At 35.0% G+C, this 19,562-nt stretch overlaps 1 protein-coding gene across 1 annotated transcript in view; it reads left to right on the top strand.

Annotated features, from left to right (window-relative positions):
- The first annotated feature begins 879 nt into the window (after positions 1-879).
- LOC133205197 (uncharacterized) overlaps positions 880-19,562 on the top strand; it is a 30,808-nt gene continuing 12,125 nt past the window's right edge. The window contains exon 1 of the mRNA XM_061340957.1: positions 880-969. Within this exon, the coding sequence (XP_061196941.1) occupies positions 967-969 (3 nt within the window). The 5' untranslated portion in view covers positions 880-966. The remainder of the gene's footprint in view (positions 970-19,562) is intronic.

Consider the following 19,562-nt stretch of genomic DNA (forward strand, 5'->3'; position numbering starts at 1 on the left):
CTGGAAATACAGGAAACTGCTCTAGAAAATGTTTTAAAATCTACAATGTGCTGCAAGTAATTGATTGTGTTTTACGTCCCTTGCCACAATTTTTCACTCATATAAGTCGTCACCATAAATTGGTGAAGAGACTTCAATTTAAGTCCTTTACTCGGCATTCAGGGCCATTTAGCAGTTAGGGTTCTTTACCTTGCCAACGCGTGCCATGATGCGGGACCTCATCCGAAAGACCCTTGAGTTTCACTTCTTGTGCCGGGCGCTTGGCGAAGGAAAAGTCACTACTCACTACCTATGTTGCCGCGGCGCTTGGAATGAGAATCGAACCTGGTATCTTCCGATAACGAAGTGAATGCCCTACCACTAGGCTGCTGCTAGGAAGAAAGAGTCCTCTTGACAGCAGTAACATTAGATTGGAGTAACTTTAGACAGCAGTAACATTAGATTGCAGTATTAGATTGCAGTAACATTAGATAGCAGTAGCATTAAACAGCTGTAACATAAGATTGCAGAAAATTAGATAGCAAAAACATTTGACTATAGTAACATTAGACAGCAGTAATAATAGATTGTAGTAACATTAGATTGTAACGATAGATGAGGTAAAAATGGATAAAGAATCCTATCAATGTAGTAACAGTTCTTGGAATTCCTAGTATCATACTCAGTAATATGACACTTTTTCTTGGAATTCCTAGTATCATACTCAGTAATATGACACTTTATTTTTCCCTTTTACCGGATTTTGGAGAAAAAAAATAAAATGTGCTTCCAAGAAAAAGAAAGAAGAGCAATTACGTCACAAAGTTCTTGTATATTTAAACGGAACGACAAGATTATTAAATTCTTTTTCCTTGAATCATCGAACCCAAGACCGCATTTTTTAGAAACCAGAAAACGTTTGAGCGAAAATTTGGAGGAATTTATTAACATATATGGAATTCTGAACCTGTAGTCAATGTTGATAAAATGGTATGTACATATACTTAACTCATGAGACTTCATTTTTGGCATTTTAGAATAAACTTCAAATGTTATTTTAAAACATGAAAGTGTTATACCCCTCCATTTCAACAATTTTTAATTCCCTTTACCCGAAGGTGTTTTGTGCTAATTTTGATTAAAATTTGCCCAGTGGTACATGTACTGGAGAAGTTGAAAATGTGTGTCAGACGACACGTTCCTCAAATTCTTGTTTTGTATACCTTGGTATTATCAAATATTGGTCAATATGTTCACTCTCATGTGATTTCTAAACTGTTTTCAATATGTTTTTAAAAATGAGTACACCAAAAGTTGTTACATTAGCAATTCAAAAGATTTACCTATAGAGATCATATAAGAAAAATATCACTCTCTGGTATCTTGCACACAAATGCCTAGTAAGGTACCTCAATTTTTGGTTAGAAAACTTCTTTAAGTAGCAATACATGTACTTCAATGACAGATTCTTGGGGAAAATTATGTATTTTCGAGGAACGTGTCGTCTGACTTCGCAGACGAACAGAGAGACAAACGGACAAAGTTGAACAACGAGAGATAAGAAAAGCTCACTTGAGTTAATAGGTCTGGTGACTAAAGATTGTAATAAGATAAAAAAAATCATCTAAAGTCACCAAATACAGTTCTCTACGTGGTGCATTTATTATTACACATTGAATATTGACATTTTCCAAATATTAGTATTCGATGGTTGTAAATACACGATAAGTATATGACAACATTTTAAAGTGAAAAATATTGTTGACATTTTTAGTCCCAACCAAGAGAGTAAAAGTCTACTAAATTAATCTATTACTAACAGCGGTGAAATAAGAACAAGACGCCCATGGGCCACATCGCTCACCTGAGAACTAGCTAGGAAAAAGCATAAATCAATTCAGTATTGAAAAGTTTACATGGAGGGAGGGGTGGGGGGGGGGGGAGACTTGAATTTTAAACTACCTGAAGATGCTTTCATATCATTATAACAAATGGTTTTGCTGTTCTTGAGCAAAAGATTTTTAAAAAGATGTTTTTCCTATATAATCCTTTGTAAAACTTTGATTCCTCATTGTGGCCCATTGTGAGGGATCTTTTTCGTGCCAGCACCTATCTTTTTCGTGCCAGCACCTACTGCGACACGGGACCTCGGTTTATACGGTCTCATCCGAAGGACCGGTCTCCACGTCCTACAATGGGATTCGAACCCGCGACGTAAGGATCAACCCCTTACTCCGCAACTCTAGAGCAGACGCTCTAACCACTGCGCCACGCGGGCGACCATATCAATATGACTAAATATGGCTTTGTTCTTTAGAAAAATATTTTTTCCTTTATATTCCTATGTAAAACTTTGACCCCTCATTGTGGCCCCACCCTACCCCCGGGGGTCATGATTTGAACAAACTTGAATCTATACTACCTGAAGATGCTTACATATCAATATAACTAAACAAGGCTTTGCTGTTCTTGAGAAGATTTTTAAATTTTTTTCATATATATTTCTATGTAAAACTTTGATCCCCCATTGTGGCCCCACCCTAACCTTAGGGGTATGATTTGAATAAACTTGAATCTACACTTCCTGGAGATGCTTCTTGAGAAGAAGATTTTTAAAATATACCACCAAATGTTCACTATTTCTGATTTATCTTCCCTTGAATGAGGGTATGGCCCTTTATTTTAATAATCTTGAATTCCCTTCACCCAAGGATGCTTTGTGGCAAGTTTGGTTGAAATTGATCCAGTGGTTCTGGAGAAGAAGTCGAAAATGTGAAAAGTTTACAGACGGACGGACAGACAGACGGACTACAGAAAAAATGTGATCAGAAAAGCTCACAAAAGCTCAGGTGAGCTAAAAAAATCTTTATTTTGTCAGTTTGACTAATAGAATTTTGCGCCATATCAATTTTTATGATAGAAGGCGTAGAAAATAAAATATCATCAAACAAGAACTTTTTTTTTCATTTCAAAACCACTTTAGTCAAACTGAATTAAAATAAACCAGAAGTCTCCGACGAGACTGTAGCTCTACTGGTTTGAACTTCTAACAAAGGAAAGGAAAAGTTGCATAAAAATGTTGGACTTGAAACTTTGCAACAGCAATAAGAATAATTATCCTTAGTTTAGTGTCTTCTGGTTGCAAGATTTATTGCAAAGAGAATAAAACTGTAGGAGGGGCAGCCTTTTGAAAGAATTTTACAGAAATTTCGAATTTAGTAACCATGGCAACATCCCTCATCAAAATAAAATAAGAGGCCCAAGGGCCTTAACGGTCACCTGACTATAATACAACAATTTAGAAGGTAAATACACTGATAGATGAAGCAATGTGCCCTAAAGCAAGAGAAGTAGGAAGATCAGGATCAACAAAATAATTAGTCTAGTATTCAGTATCAACTCATAAATGAAGTTCTAATCTCTCCCCCACTTAACACTATCATGCAGACTATTAACAAACTATTAGTGCTTCTATATTTTTAAACCCATATTAAGACCTCTAGCATTGACCTCTCTTATGGTCTCTGAAGAACTTTTAATAAGATAAGTTATTTTTGTCTCATTTTATTTATCTATTACTTACAGGTCTACCTGATTATTAAAACTAAGAAAGTACTTTTTTAATTATATACGATAAACATTCTTGCATAATTATCTTATTCTATTAACCTTTCAAATACATTATTTACAGTGATTAATTATCAAAGGTGAATGGAAAAGGGGAATAACTTCTCTCAGTAGAATACAAATTAATAGAGCCCTGCCCAGGACCAGAATGCTTAGACGAATGGTCCAGATGTTTAAAAATCTGGTAGAAATGCGCTTACTCATATCATTTAAACTTTTACTCAGTTTGCTTCCGATATGCCCAGAAGCAGAGAAGAATTTCACAGGTACAATGTATTTTCACTACAGATTCAACAAAGCCTTACCCTAACACCAGAACCCAAGACCAAGGGTCAAGAAATTTATAAATTTGGAAGAGTTAGCCTCATCATCATAACTACATGTATGGACTTCAAAGAATTAACACTTTTCCACTATATTATCATAAGCCTGACCCTAGGACCACAAGATTTAAAAATTCTGTTCAAAGCTCCCATTTTCATCATAGCTAAGCAATTTATTTATCAGCTCAACACTAAGGAGCAGACAGGATTAATTAATGATTAATTAATAAAATTAATGTTTTTTCACTATATAATCAATAGAGCCCCCCCCCCCCCCTCCTCAATAACCCCAAAAACTGAGGCCATATATTTAAAAAATTTGGAAGAGGCATCCTTGTCTATCATAATCATGCACTTAGTTTGTTTAAATAATCTCCAGTAGCAGAGAAGAAGATTTTCAAAGAATCGATGCATTTTCACTATATTATCAATAGAGCCCCGCCCTAACACCAGAACCCCTGACCCTGGGGCCATGAAATTCACAATTTTTGAAAAGGCATCCTTATGCATCATAACCATGCACTTAGTTTGTTTAAATAGTCTCCAGTAGCAGAGAAGAAGATTTTCAAAGAATCAATGCATTTTCACTATATAATCAACAGAGCCCCGCCCTAACACCAGAACCCCTGACCCTGGGGCCATGAAATTCACAATTTTTGAAAAGGCATCCTTATGCATCATAACCATGCACTTAGTTTGCTTAAATAATACCCAGGAGCAGAGAAGAAGATTTTCAAAGAATTAAAGCATTTTCACTATATAATCAATAGAGCCCCGCCCTAACACCAGAACCCCTGACCCAGGGACCATGGCTTTCACAATTCTGAAAGAGGCCCACCTCCTCATCATAACTATGTACTTAGTTTATCACCTTAATGCCCAGGAGCAGAAGAGAAGATTTTCAAAGAATTAATGCATTTTCACTATATAGTTGATAGAGCCCCGTCCTAACACCAGAACCCCTGACCCTGGGGCCATGAATTTCACAATTTTGGAAAAGGCACTCTTGCTCATCATAACTATGTACTTAGTTCCTTTATTTAATACCCAGGAGCAGAGAAGAAGATTTTCAAAGAATTAATGCATTTCCACTATATAATCAATAGAGCCCCGCCCTAACACCAGAACCCCTGACCCTGGGGCCATGAATTTCACAATTTTCGAAGAGGCACTCTAGCTCATCATAACTATGTACTTAGTAACTTTATTTAATACCCAGGAGCAGAGAAGAAGATTTTCAAAGAAATAATGCACTTTCACTATATGATCTATATAGCCCCACCCTGGGGCCAGAACCCCTGACCCTGGGGCCATGAATTTCACAATTTTGGTAGAGGGCTCAATGCTTATTACAATAATGCCAACAGTTTGACTGCTTGATGTCCAGGAGTAAAGAAGATTTTTTTTGGTGGTTTAAGCCCCACCCCTCAGGCCCCAGGGGAGCAGGGACCATGAAATTCACAATTTTTGTTCCCCTTCACCCATAGATGCTATATACCAAATTTGGTTGAAATTGGTTGAGCGGTTCTAGAGAAGAAGTTAAAAATGTTCAAAAGTTAACGCACGACGGACGACGCACGACGACGGACGAAAACAGATAGCAATAGGTCACCTGAGTGACTCAGGTGACCTAAAAAAAAATAAAGACAATTGTGAATCTCATTGTAGTATACTTGCATGCCATGTTATATTAAAATCAGACCAAACTGTAGAAAGAGTGGTGTTTTGAAAGTATTTCACAGAAATTTCTTTTTTTAGTAACCATGGCAACATCGTTCATCGAAATCAGATACCCTTAAACAGAATTTGTATTTAAGAGTTGTCTACTTTTTGAAATCAGACCAAAACTGTAGGAAAAGTAGCGTTTTGAATGTATTTTAACAGAAATTCCAATTTTTGGTAAACACCGTTCATCGAAATAAAGAATTATGTTTCTTAGAGTTTTCTATTTGTAATCCAAGTTATATTGAAATTAGACCAAAAGTGTAGGAGGAGTAGCGTTTTGAAAGTTATCCAGAGAAAATTCTATTTTTAGTAATCTTGGCAACACCGTTCATCGAAATCATAAACCGATAGCAGAATTATGTACCTAAGTGTAGATTACCGGTACTTGTGTGCCAAGTTATATTGAAATCAGGCCAAAACTGTAGGAGGAGTAGCGTTTTGAAAGTATTTCACAGAAATTCTATTTTTAGTAACCATGGCAACACCATTCAAGGAAATCAAAAACCAATATACAGAATTACGTATCCTAGTGTAGTGTACTTGTGTGCAGAGTTATTTAAGGAATCACTGTCTAGTTAGTAGAGTATGCCAGGGCGAAGCCCGTTATGCATAAATTATCCCACGTTTCCAACTATCGTTGAGTCCCTAGCATACTTTACTAACTAGACAGTAATTCCTTATATTTCCATTTTTTTGTGAAATAAAATTGTAAATTTTATTTCATTGTGAAATAAGATTGTAGATTTTAAAAATGTAGACTAATAGATTTAAATTACACGAGGCCTCATGTCAATTTCAATAGTCCCCGCCCACTGACGTCAAACACAAAGACAGCCGCGCGAGAATTACATGCATATTAGGCCTCCTTAGCGTCAGACACAAAGACAGCCACACGAGAATTACATGCTTATTAGGCCTTCTTAGCTCTGGCTGCAATAATGTAGCTCTCCCCCCCTTTTTTTGGGGGGGGGGGGGAGGGCTACAACTCCTTAGGATCTCCGTAATGGTGCAAGTGCGGGAGTGATTCACTACCGCACAAATTTCGGCTCAAATTATAGGTAAGTGGGTATTTTATTAACATATCTTACCTGAACTCATAAAATGTAGTTATACAGGACATGAATTGATCCAAAAATATACAGAACAATCCGTATATCGGTTATTTTTCTTGTATGTCAACATCACAACTTGAATTTATCCGCCATGTTTACTGACCTTGATCGATTTTATTTTGGGACAACCAATGAGAATTCGGGATCTAGGGGAGCGGATTGTTTAGGATTTCCTTTATTTTAAGCATAAATTTCACTGTTTAGGAAAAAAATATCCCATGGTATGCTTTTATTTATCGATGTTTAGTGATATCATGCAACACAAACATATATCAACACCGACATTTACTTTTTCAAGTGATTCTAAATTTCAAGCGCAAGTATAAGTACATCACGCAAGAACTGTCATGGCTGCTGAAGAGAACGACTGGTAAACACGCAGATTTATTATCCCCTCGCGCAACTAGTTGCGGAGGGGATATAGCATCGCTACTGTGCGTATGTGTGTGTGTTAGTGTGTCCGTTACAGCTTGTGGGCAAGATATAAAGAGAACTTTTGCACTATCATTTCTCAGCCTTCACATACTAATGTGGCATTGTAAAAGGACGAACCCTATTCATTTTCAAGTTAATTGGTGAAATAGTTCTTAAAATATCACCGTTTTACGACCTTCAAACCCTGCAATTTTATGTACGAGTTGACAATACTCACTTCCGGTAAATTTAACAGGTTAAAATTCGGGTCGTTTCGATAGAGCCGCTTCCGTAAGTTCTACTTTGTATTTGCGTATTGTCATATTATTGTGCGTATCTTGAGAAAGTTTGTATGAATTAAAAGTGTCATCTCTGTCACTGAGTAACTGAAATAATTTGATGAACGTCGCGGTTTCAATACCAAACTACCACATGTGTGTCTTTACATTAGGGGCCTGTGGAATATTTAATCTTCAGGCGCACGTAATTCTTGAAAGCTATAAATATACCGTTTCACAAGTTTCATTGACGTCTCAGCACCGGTATATTGTCATTTTTCAGTACCAAAAAATATTACTTCTGGGCGTATTTTCAGATTTGATACATATTGCATGCTACTGTTAGGTTTACTCAGGTAGGTATATAAATGGAATTAGAGCATACGTGATATGTTTCTGCTAGGAATAAGGGAAACTGCCCAATCACGTATACTTGTTATGAACCCCCCCCCCCCCCCCCGATATCCACCTTGACTTTTGTTAATTTTTAATTAGTGTTGCAATACATTATTATTTCTTTACCTTATTTTAAACTTTAGACAGTAATACTGGCTATACCCTTGATTACTAGGCCTAGATGATTGTATCTTGTTTAACGTCCCTCTTGAGATTTTTTCTCTCGTATGGAGATAATGCCATTACCGGTGAAGTTCCTGGCGCGAGGGGATGCTCCGCTTAGCGGTGCTCTTGTTTTACCTGGTTTTCGCGTATAAAGGGCTATGATGTTGATAGTGAATAAAAATTCCGTCTCATTGGAAGTAGGTTGAATGCAAAAACAATTTATTTTGCTTGCAGTCGCCCGTATCTAAAAAACTATATACTTGCACCATTACGGAGATGCAGTGGAATTGTAGCCCTCTACTGAAAATATCAGATTTAAAAAAATCGGAGAGGGCTACATTATTGCAGCTATCTTAGCTCCTGACCTTTCGCTTGGCGAAATTTGCATTCTGGTAGAATGATCAAGAAATCAACTCCACTAACTTTCAAAGAGTTATCACAGAGAAAACAAATAGAAATGGAAATATATTAAAAATTAAAATCAGACCTAAACTGGTAGGAGGAGTAGCATAGTAGCATTTTGAAAAATTGTTGACGGACGGACGACGGACACCTTACTATTGCATGAGCTCTTCTGGTCTCTGACCAGTAGAGCTAAAAAAAAAAAAGAAGAAAAGAAAGAAAGAAAAAAAAACTTTAAAAAAAATTGTAACAAAGGAAAACGACTCGAGTTTCTTAAAGTCTAAGGAAAGAGGTATAGCACTCTTTCCCAGTATTTCGCCTACTACCAGGTTTAAATGAAAAGTACTTATACCATCGTCTTCAACTTATATTATTACAAGTTAAATTGATGCAAAGCATCAAATCGGCCTCAACAATATATTTCATTTGAAGAATTTCCACAAGAAAGAGTCCAAAGAAAAAATCCATATAGAAAAAGTATATGATACACTTTTACACTTGCTTTACTTTCCTGTGCATTTTTCACACTAGTTTACAGTGATCAATTGTTGAATATTTATGCAAATAAAAATAAATCCATTAATATGAAAATCGGACTGTAATAAAGGATAGAAATATATTATCATCAAATTATTTGATTCAAGGACAAATGCAACAAATATCTAAAATAATTGATTATGAATGCTGAGAAAAAGCAAGGCCGTAACTAGGCTCAAATTTTTAGTGAGGCAATTCAGGGATATGAGGGCCATCCGAGTCCAAAGCGGGCCCAGGGTAGTGTCCACTGTCCTGATGGGGACCAGTTCTTGGGGGAGCGGAAGGGGATGATGAAATTTTTCACGTTTTGAATTACTTTTTACATGCTTCTAATCGATAATGATGCATCTTATGAGATGACCGATTTACAGAAATTGAAACAAGAGTTGAATTAAAAGTATTAATTTAGTACAAAGACACAAATGATTAATAAAAGTTCGAAGAAAAACTTTTTAACTTTTCAGAAAATTTTCGTGAGGCATTTGTCTCGCTTGCCTCAATGGTAGTTACGGCCTTGAAAAGGACTCAAGCTTCATGGCTGATACCCTGGATTTTTGTTACGTGAAAATGCCGATCAGTGTTAGTGTTGTGATATATATGTATGTGAAGTACAGAAAAAAATTCATTGTGTCACTTGCAACTGCAGTGTCAATTCAAAACCAAATTCAAATTATTAATTATTTTAGACACTGTAATTCATATCCGGAAACTCAGTATATTTTCTATTTCTATCTTACGGACGCCCATGTTAGGGAGCAGTTCATGAAACAACTTTTTTGTAAAATCATTAAATTAATAAATACCTGACGAGAAATGAAAAACAAATTGAAACATAATAACAACTATTTAGACTTAGTTTTAAGCAAATTTTTAAGGCTTTAAAGCTTATTCGTAACTTTTATGTTTGTTATCAATAAAGAATTATTCCAACGAAGCAAAAAAAAATGTGCACATTCTAACACAACCACAAATAGATCGGCCGCTGCTGCGGCCAATACTTAATAGATTTACTTGGCGGAACATTGGATATGCGAAACTGCTTCAACATGTATATCATTTAAAATATTTCCTTGTAAACTAATGCACTATTTCGGGCTATAAATTCACAAGAAACACTTTTTAAGCTATATATGAGATTTTTCTCTGTTATTACTTCACAACCAGCCTCTTTTCTTGAATTTGAAATGAGTTTTCTTGAATTTAGGGTCTAGCTAGATCACTATATTCATTTCGGGAAATACTGCTGCATCGTACGTATCGTATCGTTTTTTCTTTATGTTTCTTTTCTTCCCAAAATACTCGAAAATCTCACTATTAAGTCCGGGTAATGTTATATTCAGATGCATATGATAAGTTAGTTGGAACAATAATGCACAGATCTATATGTTTATTTCTGATTTGTATATTATGTGAAAAATAGAATGATAAAAAATTAACTAGCTAAAGTTAAAAAATTAACTAAACATATACTTATAACTAGGGTTAACCAAAATAAATAAATTTGTTTGAAAAATAGTGACGTACCTTGTTAATATTATAGTATGGGGATATTTTTATCAAAAAAGCGAAAGATTTAAAACGTCAAATGCCTGTGGACAAGCCCTTCCTTTGGATACCAACAATTTTGACCCCGACCTTGGAGTTTGACCTACTTTTGAAAAACTTTAACTTTCGCTTTAACTTTTGAACAGTTTATACTAGGCCTTTATATCTTTCATATGTATTTTTTATGACAAGGTCTTCTCCTGCGTACCATAAATTTTGACCTTGACCCTGGAGTTTGACACTTTTTAGAAAACTTTAACCTTGACCATAACTTTTGAATGGTTGGTTCTTCGCTTTTATATTTACCAGGTATATCCATTGACGTAAGTCCTTTCTTTGGGTAACAACATTTTTGATCTCTTGACCTTGGAGTTTGACTTGCATTTGAGAAACTTGTATCTTCGCCATAAGGGGACATCAGTGTTTCACAAACACATCTTTTTTGTGTATACATGTATATTGTCCCGTATTGGAGTTTTCGGAAAATTGAATAACTCAAGTATATAGTCAATTTTTTATGAAGACCAAAAATATTTTAATATGGCACTATACTATGATATCAACAGAAGGTAACCTATTCAAGAATCTCTGGTTTAAGTTGGTTCAAATGTACAATCAAATATATTTTTGAGTGTGCACTCAATAGATTTCTATATCCCCTGCAAACTCGGTAAATTTTATTGCTCTTGTCTGAGATAATTATGACTATTTTTGCCAGGCGGTGGTATAATTTGTATTTGTTTATAGCTAGATTTACTGAGTATTATAAAATATTGAAATATTGTGGATATTTGTAAATGTGCTTAAAAATTCCAAGGAACTTTTGAAAATTTCGAAATCACAAAATTTTACAACAATCAATAACATAAAAACCACAGGCATCTGACATTACTTATTTTTCTTTTATAATATAGAAAAATATACCCCCTACCTAATAATTCACAAGGTACACATCGTCGCCATCTTGAATTGTTCTAGGTCGGTCACATCAACTTGTATTTTCGTCTGAGACTCCGTGAAATAAATTCTCTGCAACCGTATTCTTTCTGTGGTCAGTCTTTCGAGGTCTCAACACACGGACAGTGCAACCAGAAGGGCGCTTAACACTTGCAAATATTAAAAATCTCTCAAACTCAATTTTAACTCGATTAAAAGAAAAAATAAGTGCCTTTTCAACTCTGTATACAACCATTCCCCACGATAAATTAAAGTCCAGGCTTTTTGACATCATTGACAGCTGCTTTTTCAAGAAAAATGGAACTCGTAAATTTACTTACCTTGTCATTGGTCATTTGCAAAATTATTTTGTTAAAAATCATTCTGATTGACCACACAAGTACGCTGAATTTGATATTTAAAAGATGCGTGAGTTTCTGATTGACAATATCTATGTGGTTTTTGGAGACCAGGTCATCCAACAATCTGTTGGAATTCCCATGGGTACTAATTGCGCCTCGCTATTAGCAGACCTATTTTTGTATTCATATGAAGCAGAATTTATTCAAAATATTATACATGAGAAAAGGAAATCTCTTGCTGTGGCCTTCAACTCGACATTTAGGTATATTACTATTATTAAGGTCTTCCGCTCCAGGCGGAAGACCTTCTACTGATTCTGATGGTTAAGATTATTCTTATTATTCTTTTTTTTTCCTAGACGCCAACTTTGAGACCTCATATCTTGCTCATTTCTCAAGGGATTTTGCTCAAATTTGCAGGGTTTAAAGACGTTACAAAATTCTATCAGAATGCTGTCAAACATTTCAAAAACCCACTTCCGCTTTTGGGTTATCTCCCTTTAAATGAAAATTTAGGAGGCTTCATTTCGAGACAAAGGGTCAGAGACTACTGAAGCTGGAGTAGAAATTCTACCGAATTTAAATAATAGAAGCACTGAAGTTGTGCACATCGGTTTTTGTTTTTCATTTTCTGTATTCAAAATGGCGCTAGAGAGGGGTCAAAAATTAGAACGCCAAAAAGAGCGAAAATTTACACATATTTTCCTTTTTATCTTCTAAACTAAAAATATTTTGATAAAACATGTAGAATAAAAGTTGTGCACAATTTTAAGGCCTTTCATTTGAGACCACTAAAAAGGGTCTGGCCCCTAAAATTAGGGATCTGGGGCCCTTTAAATTTTTTGCTTTATAACTCAAAAACGGTAAATATTTCGAAATAGCTGCCGTAATTAAAGTTGTTATTTAACATCTTATTGATCTCAAGAAAATGTTATTTTGTTTGAGTCTTGTGTTCTAAATGAGCTAGAAGCATAACACATATACAGGTAAGTGTTTTCATTCAGCAAGTAAACAAGAGCTCTTCATGCGTGTAATTAAAATAAACTTACTATAAATAATAAACCTTGCTATATTAGATGCTAATATTCTTTAGAATCAGGTTTTTGAAGTATTTTGTGCTTTATTTCCAAATTATTTACTGACAACTTTCCCTTTTATTTCGTTTGTTTTCAAATTTGGATAAACCAGTCTACTAAATAGGGAAAAAAAGATAACCTTTTCTTCTTATCATATAAAAACATACAATAAAGTTAGAAAATAAAACAACACTTTAAACATAGACTATTCACAGCCATTAAGTACACGCCTTTTACATTCACCTCGTGTGTTTACAATTATGTAACCCCTCCCTCGATAGCGCGTGGCAAAGGAGGTCACCGAGGATCAACGACCTAAGGTCATACACAAAACAAACCATAGAATGGCCATTCCAAATACATTCTTAACTAAGTGATGAGTGGATAAATATGTTGAATCTTTCAGATTATTTCATATCTTTGATTAAGTCGCTAGTACATTTCGATTTATATTTTATTATATTATTCGCTCAATTACAAGAAAGTTGCATATTTATTCTTATAAACATTGCATTGTTGAGATAATTGCGCTTTGTGGAAAATTACTTTAAAATCATTTCGAATCTTTCATATGATTCCGTCTTACTGTTTAATTATCATTCGCTCGTTTTAATCAGCTAGTCTTAAGTGCCTTTCACTTATTCACTTCAAATTCAATGCATTTTGAATGCCGAAAAGACCACTTTCTTTGCGTATTAAAGAAACAGTTTATTTATCTCTCTTATGTTATTATTTAACGAGTTGCTATTTCTTTCATGAACATTAAACAGGATGTATATAATTAAAAACGATAATTGTATGTAGAGGTCACAGTTTTAATTGTCAGGAAAATCGAAAATAAAATTAAGTACTTTTGAGTTTGTATTATTTTCTTCCTAACTTACAATATTATTGCATACAAAATACTAGGTCGGACGCATGTAACTTAACCATGTTAACCGCCTCAATATTTCACTTGTATTTGAAAATTCTATCGAGCGTCGAATGAATTTTACCCGTTAAAAAGCGTACCAAAAAAGAACCCTTCCTATGCAGTTTTCTTTGGGAATCAATTGGCTTAGATAGTCTACTCCGACATGTGTTGACAAAACTCACGCAATGAGAAGCCATACATTTCAATCTTGTGACCTCTTGGTCAGTGCATGTGAAGATTACGCATGGCAATTAGTGTCTGGAAAACGAAGTATGTTTTATAAGTTATTTGACAGGTTAAGATTTGTTCTCATTCCATCTCATTAATCTTATGCATTTGTTTTATTTCATCTAATAAATTGAATTTACCCATGACACAAATTATTGGTACATGCATGTAAGTACGCGTAAATGCGATTTAATTTGTTTATGCGGAAGAGCGGCCAAAATAAATACACTTCGAACTCTGGAATTTCTGATCCCTATTTTACTGTTTAAATCATAGGTCCACTCAGCTGACGAGTTGTTTTAATAGCGGTAATAAATTATATCCAAGTCCTGGCCAGCGATCGTTACGGTTGGTGACATTGCAATTAAACTGGTCGATACTAAGGTACTAAGATACTAATGGGTGTATATATTTTCACCTAATATGTTTTCATTGAGTGTTTTCATAAGAAGTAAATTGCTGGAGGATATCATGTTCTCCCTGATCACGTCGATAGCGTGTAGAAACAGCGGTATATGAACACACGCTTTTGTATACAAAGCAAACGTGTAAACCAAAAGGATGGGAAAAAAACGACGAAATAAAAACATTTCTCTATTAACTGAAATTATTGTCTTTAGACAGATAAAAATAAATGATTATCCGCCTGAGAACATGTGAAAATTATACCCAAATACAATGTAACGAAGGATTTTGGGTTTAATCCCGAGTACACAATTATAGCAATGATGTGTACATGTACATGCAGAATACCTCTTTTTTTATCCTTCGTCCATGTGTTCCTCCTTAACGGAAAAAATATTATACCGAACGAGGTTGAAAAATGCCGAACTTTATTTCTTAAAATTAACAGCAATTATCCGACTTTTCTCATATCACTGTAAAAATGCCGTAAAAACTAAAACCGTCTGGTTTGACTTTGTCAACGCGTTTTAGATCGGGTTTGAGATTTTTATTAAATGTCTGGAGTATTTCGCTTATTCTGCAAGTCCGTATAATGAAAGAAAACACTGACAGATTTAGAGGAGGTTCAGGGTGTCTGCCCCCACTGGCGGATTTAAGTGGGGCTTGGGGGCGCACGCCCCCCCCCCCCCAAATTTTCAAAATATGACATGACTAATATTAATAATGCCATACTTTGGTTTTATAATTAATGGTCAATTAAAAAATGGTAATTTTATTTCATGACCAAGTATCAGTTTTCTTAAAAATCAAGTCTGAAAACCTTGCATTCCCTAGGCTACGATTATTCAAAGCGGAAAACGTCTCCCGATTTCGTTTGAAGGGTAGACAGCACTTGTCAATTTCCTATGATGATGCAAAGATTTAAAGGCTGGTCGAAGGTAAATAACATTCGGCAAACCTCGGCTGATTCCGTCACCTTCATCCAGATGAGGTACGAATCGGCCGAGGTGTGCCGAGTGAGGTAAATAATAAGTAACATATCGCCACTAATAACTATCTGAAACAACACGCACTTCTGTTAGAGTATCGGGTAATTTCATTTAGACTAGGGAAGTGTGTGTTGTTAATTTTTTTTTTTTTTCAAATAGAGCTTAAGTTATATCTTATTTAAAAACCACGTGTTATATTAGTGGTTAATACACCAATACACATCACTCTGGCTTACACCTTGGTAATATTGCTCTGCAAATCGTCAAGTGATGGTGCTGCTTGTTATCAGTCGTTCTCAGTGGGGAACCTAACATATCCCCACTAATAACTATCTGAAACAACACGCACTTCTGTTAGAGTATCCGGTAATTTCATTTAGACTTAGATATGAGTATGTTCTATAGCTCTAATTATAATTGTAAAAGGGGTACATCCAGTTAAATTTCTCTACCCAATACTCAGCGGCTTAAAATTTCATGCATTAACTTCTGCCCTCAGCGGCAGGAATTGCTAAATAGCCCTCAGCGGCTTTTGTTAATTTAAAATTAATATATTACCTATCCTTTTTGTCTTTTCTTCTTAACACTGACTATACACTTCTTATCTGTTGCTCTGCAAATCGTCAAGTGATGGTGCTGCTTGTTATCAGTCGTTCTCAGTGGGGAACATAAATGAATTTAAAATCAGAAGGTCTACGTTACAAACCTATCCACTGATTGATGTATTTATTTATCAAATGGTGTAACTATGCAGTAATTTACTTACATAGATACAAGACTTTTTTTTAACGTCAGGATATAGGTTAGGATGGTCACAGACGAGTGTAACTTCGACCACCTGGTTAATTTCGACTGTTCATAAATACCTTAAAATAATTTGTTTATAACCCATTATAGTGTACACACATCTATTTTATGCAGAAAGAAAATGCATTTTTCATATACAAATCAATGTTGATAATAATAGGCGAAATTTATTTCTTTATTGGAAAATTACATCCAAGAAGAAACTTTATCGCCCGAAAAATTACGGACGAGTATTTTTAAACCATTGCGGGGAATTATCAGTTTATCACCTCTAAAAATATCTTGTATATACAGAAAGACACAGTGGATATTCCTGGCGTGAAATTTATCAACTATGTTTAAATTTGCAACTTAAATTCATACCTTTTAAATTTATAGTATTTAGTTTTTACAAATAAAATGCAAATCAGCTGAACAGAAATCGGCCGAAGTTACCCTTTGCATGAATACGGCGTCAGCAGGTAACTCATTTCGACCAATGAAAATGACACAATGCTATTTGTTACCAGAAAAAAGTCATGACCACCATCCGTATAAAAAAAGTATTAGGATAATATTATGTACAAGAATACTCCGTAGAAACTAGTTCTATAACCGTGAAAAAATCATCTGTTTTGTTTACATGCGGTTTAGATGCCTGCGCATATATATATTTGTAGCATGCCTTGATAAATCGGTAAATTAGTCTCTAGGCACCTGGTGCACTTAATGTCTTCAAATTAGGTACATTTTGAAAATTGTTTTTTTTCTTTTTGTCAGCATTTTTTCACAATCTTTTATGTTTTACAACAAAATAATTTAAATTAATATATATGTATTTTTTTTTAAATTAGAGATGACGCGAATATTTTCATTTATATTTGCACATCGATCGAAAATACCCCGTGCGCAGTTGAAGTTACCCAACACACATATCTTGTAAATCGAACACATTTATTTTATATCATGACGAATAATACATATAACACAATGTAATCTGAACAACAAAAGGTATTCCGAAGGAAAAATAATCCAGTAAATGTTGAGCGTAATACATGTAATAGGCAGTGACATACTTGAACAAATCTAAATATAAAAAAATAATCGGTCGAAATTACACCACCCTACCCTACAGTGTATCTGTCATATATGTATAATACTTATAAAAACAAACGTTGCAATATTTAATTTTTCAATATTCAGATATTCTTTGTGTATCATTGTGCTTCGTTTATTTCATACTGCTATAAAGGGAACTGTACGTTACAGCGTGATTGTTTATATTGTTTCGTTGGCTGCGGTGGAGATACATGTGTAGGTCAGTGAATGGAATTTTAAAAAAAACAACAACACTTTTTGGAATAACATTAGAGTTACATACAGATATCAGGTTGACTAGCATCCTTGCTGAAATAATAATGATTCAGAACGACTTCTGACATACACGAAGTTCGGAGATTCACGAAGTTCGGAGATACACAAAGTTTCTGCTTTCTCAAGAGTAAATTTGAAATAAAAATTATCAAATGATTAATAAATTTGTACATTATTCTTAAGCAGACGTGAAATTCCTACAAAGACTTTAGAGTATTGTAAGTTACAAACTTAATTCATATCTTATAGGCTTTTGTGTAAAGGAAGTTGTACCATAGGACTGGCGGTAAATTTAGATCTTGCTTTGATGTTGCTGTGGTGTATTTGCCAGAAGAATCACAGTTTTTTTAAGTCACGCCCACCTTTTGGCATCAAGCCATACTGTGACAAGACCTTGACTGATGAATAAATGATGTCAATTTCCAGACCTGGCTGATGAATAAATTAAGTCAACATTTGTCATTTAAAAAATACTAACATTAGCTTGTCGATGTTCGTTTCTTAAATGTTTCTGTATGTTTTCTCCGCGTATCCTTAATCAGTAAATGATACGTCCTATCTCGAGTTCTCGTCATTCTCTTTCCCGTCTCCAAATACAAATAGCAATATCACATCAGAAGTCCCCGCGTTTTTTTTTTTATTCCAATACCATTTCAAACATTCATTAAAATGTCACAATTCATTTCATTTTTTTTCTGTACGCCGATTGCCATATAGAGAAAGTTCAATGGCGATGTTTCCCATACCCATCCCCCTTTTTTCAAAAAAAAAAAAAAAAAAAAAAAAAAAAGGATCTAGAAAGATAAATTTTCTGTCAGAGTTCACGGATTGAATATAAAAGCCTACAATCGCTACCCTGTACCTAACAAAAATCATGTTTTCTGCGTCTTCAACATTCCAAAGGTACAATATCTTCACACGTATCAATTCCGAATTTTTTATCAACAATTCGCAGTAGCAGTGACGCAGCTAACTATGATCCTTGCAGATGAAGACAGCTATTTATACAGACGCCGGACCGTGGCTTGTAGTAGGCGGTGCTAATTATCAACATGCTTTTCTCTCATTGGTCCTCTGGTACAAGTAACTTACACAATAGATATTAATTGGTTAGCAGTAAATACACTCACAGTTTTTATTCACTCGGGGCTCCGCCCCTCGTGAATGAAAAACTGTGAGTGTATTTACTGCTAACCAATTAATATCTATAGTGTAACTATAACTAATCAATACAACTATTTTTGTGTCTGGTTTTACTGACTCTTAAATTCACGAAAACCCAGGAGCTTCCGGGGGCTTCGCGCCCTGGGCCACCACCAGGGCTTCGCCCTGGACCCACTGGGGGCCTTAAGGCGGCCCCAGACCCCCTGCCTGAACGAAGTTATCCACGCCCCCCCCCCATCACAAATCCTATATCCGCCCATGGCCCCCTTTTGTATCCAAAATATACACAAGATTTAATAAATCAATTTATAATGTGGCTTTGGGCCCATACCCCGACACAAAACTGGTCGGGCCCCCTTTTCAAGATTCCTGTTTCCGCCACTGAAAAAGAAAGTGTTGTTCTCTTGGATGTCGATATCTGAATTATGTTTTATTTAAACACATAGTCTAATATATCATGGGCGCCAATAATAGGACGATTATTTGTTTTTTAAAATAAAGTGGTTCTTACAGATGTTAAAAAAACCTTATAAACGGCTAAATAATTATTTAATTCATCTACAACAAATGTTAGTTTAGTTCTTTGCTTTCATAATCTAACTTTTTATAAATTAACACGAAAGTCGTGCGATCGTATACAAATACTCAGAAGCAATCTTTCATATTTAATGAACGTATAGGTGAATAAATTTCCTCTCATCACTATACGTAAACTCCCATCCTCGAAATAAATAGAATGTTTTCCTTCGCAGTCGGTTGGTTTTACCAGGTACATGTACAAGTGAGGATGGAGCTTTATAGAAGCAGGTGATGAATTCCGAGAGAA

The sequence above is a fragment of the Saccostrea echinata genome, unplaced genomic scaffold, assembly GCF_033153115.1.
Source record: "Saccostrea echinata isolate AGI-Se365-2 ecotype Australia unplaced genomic scaffold, CSIRO_AGI_Sech_v1 ptg000054l, whole genome shotgun sequence".
Taxonomy (NCBI): Eukaryota; Metazoa; Mollusca; class Bivalvia; order Ostreida; family Ostreidae; genus Saccostrea; species Saccostrea echinata.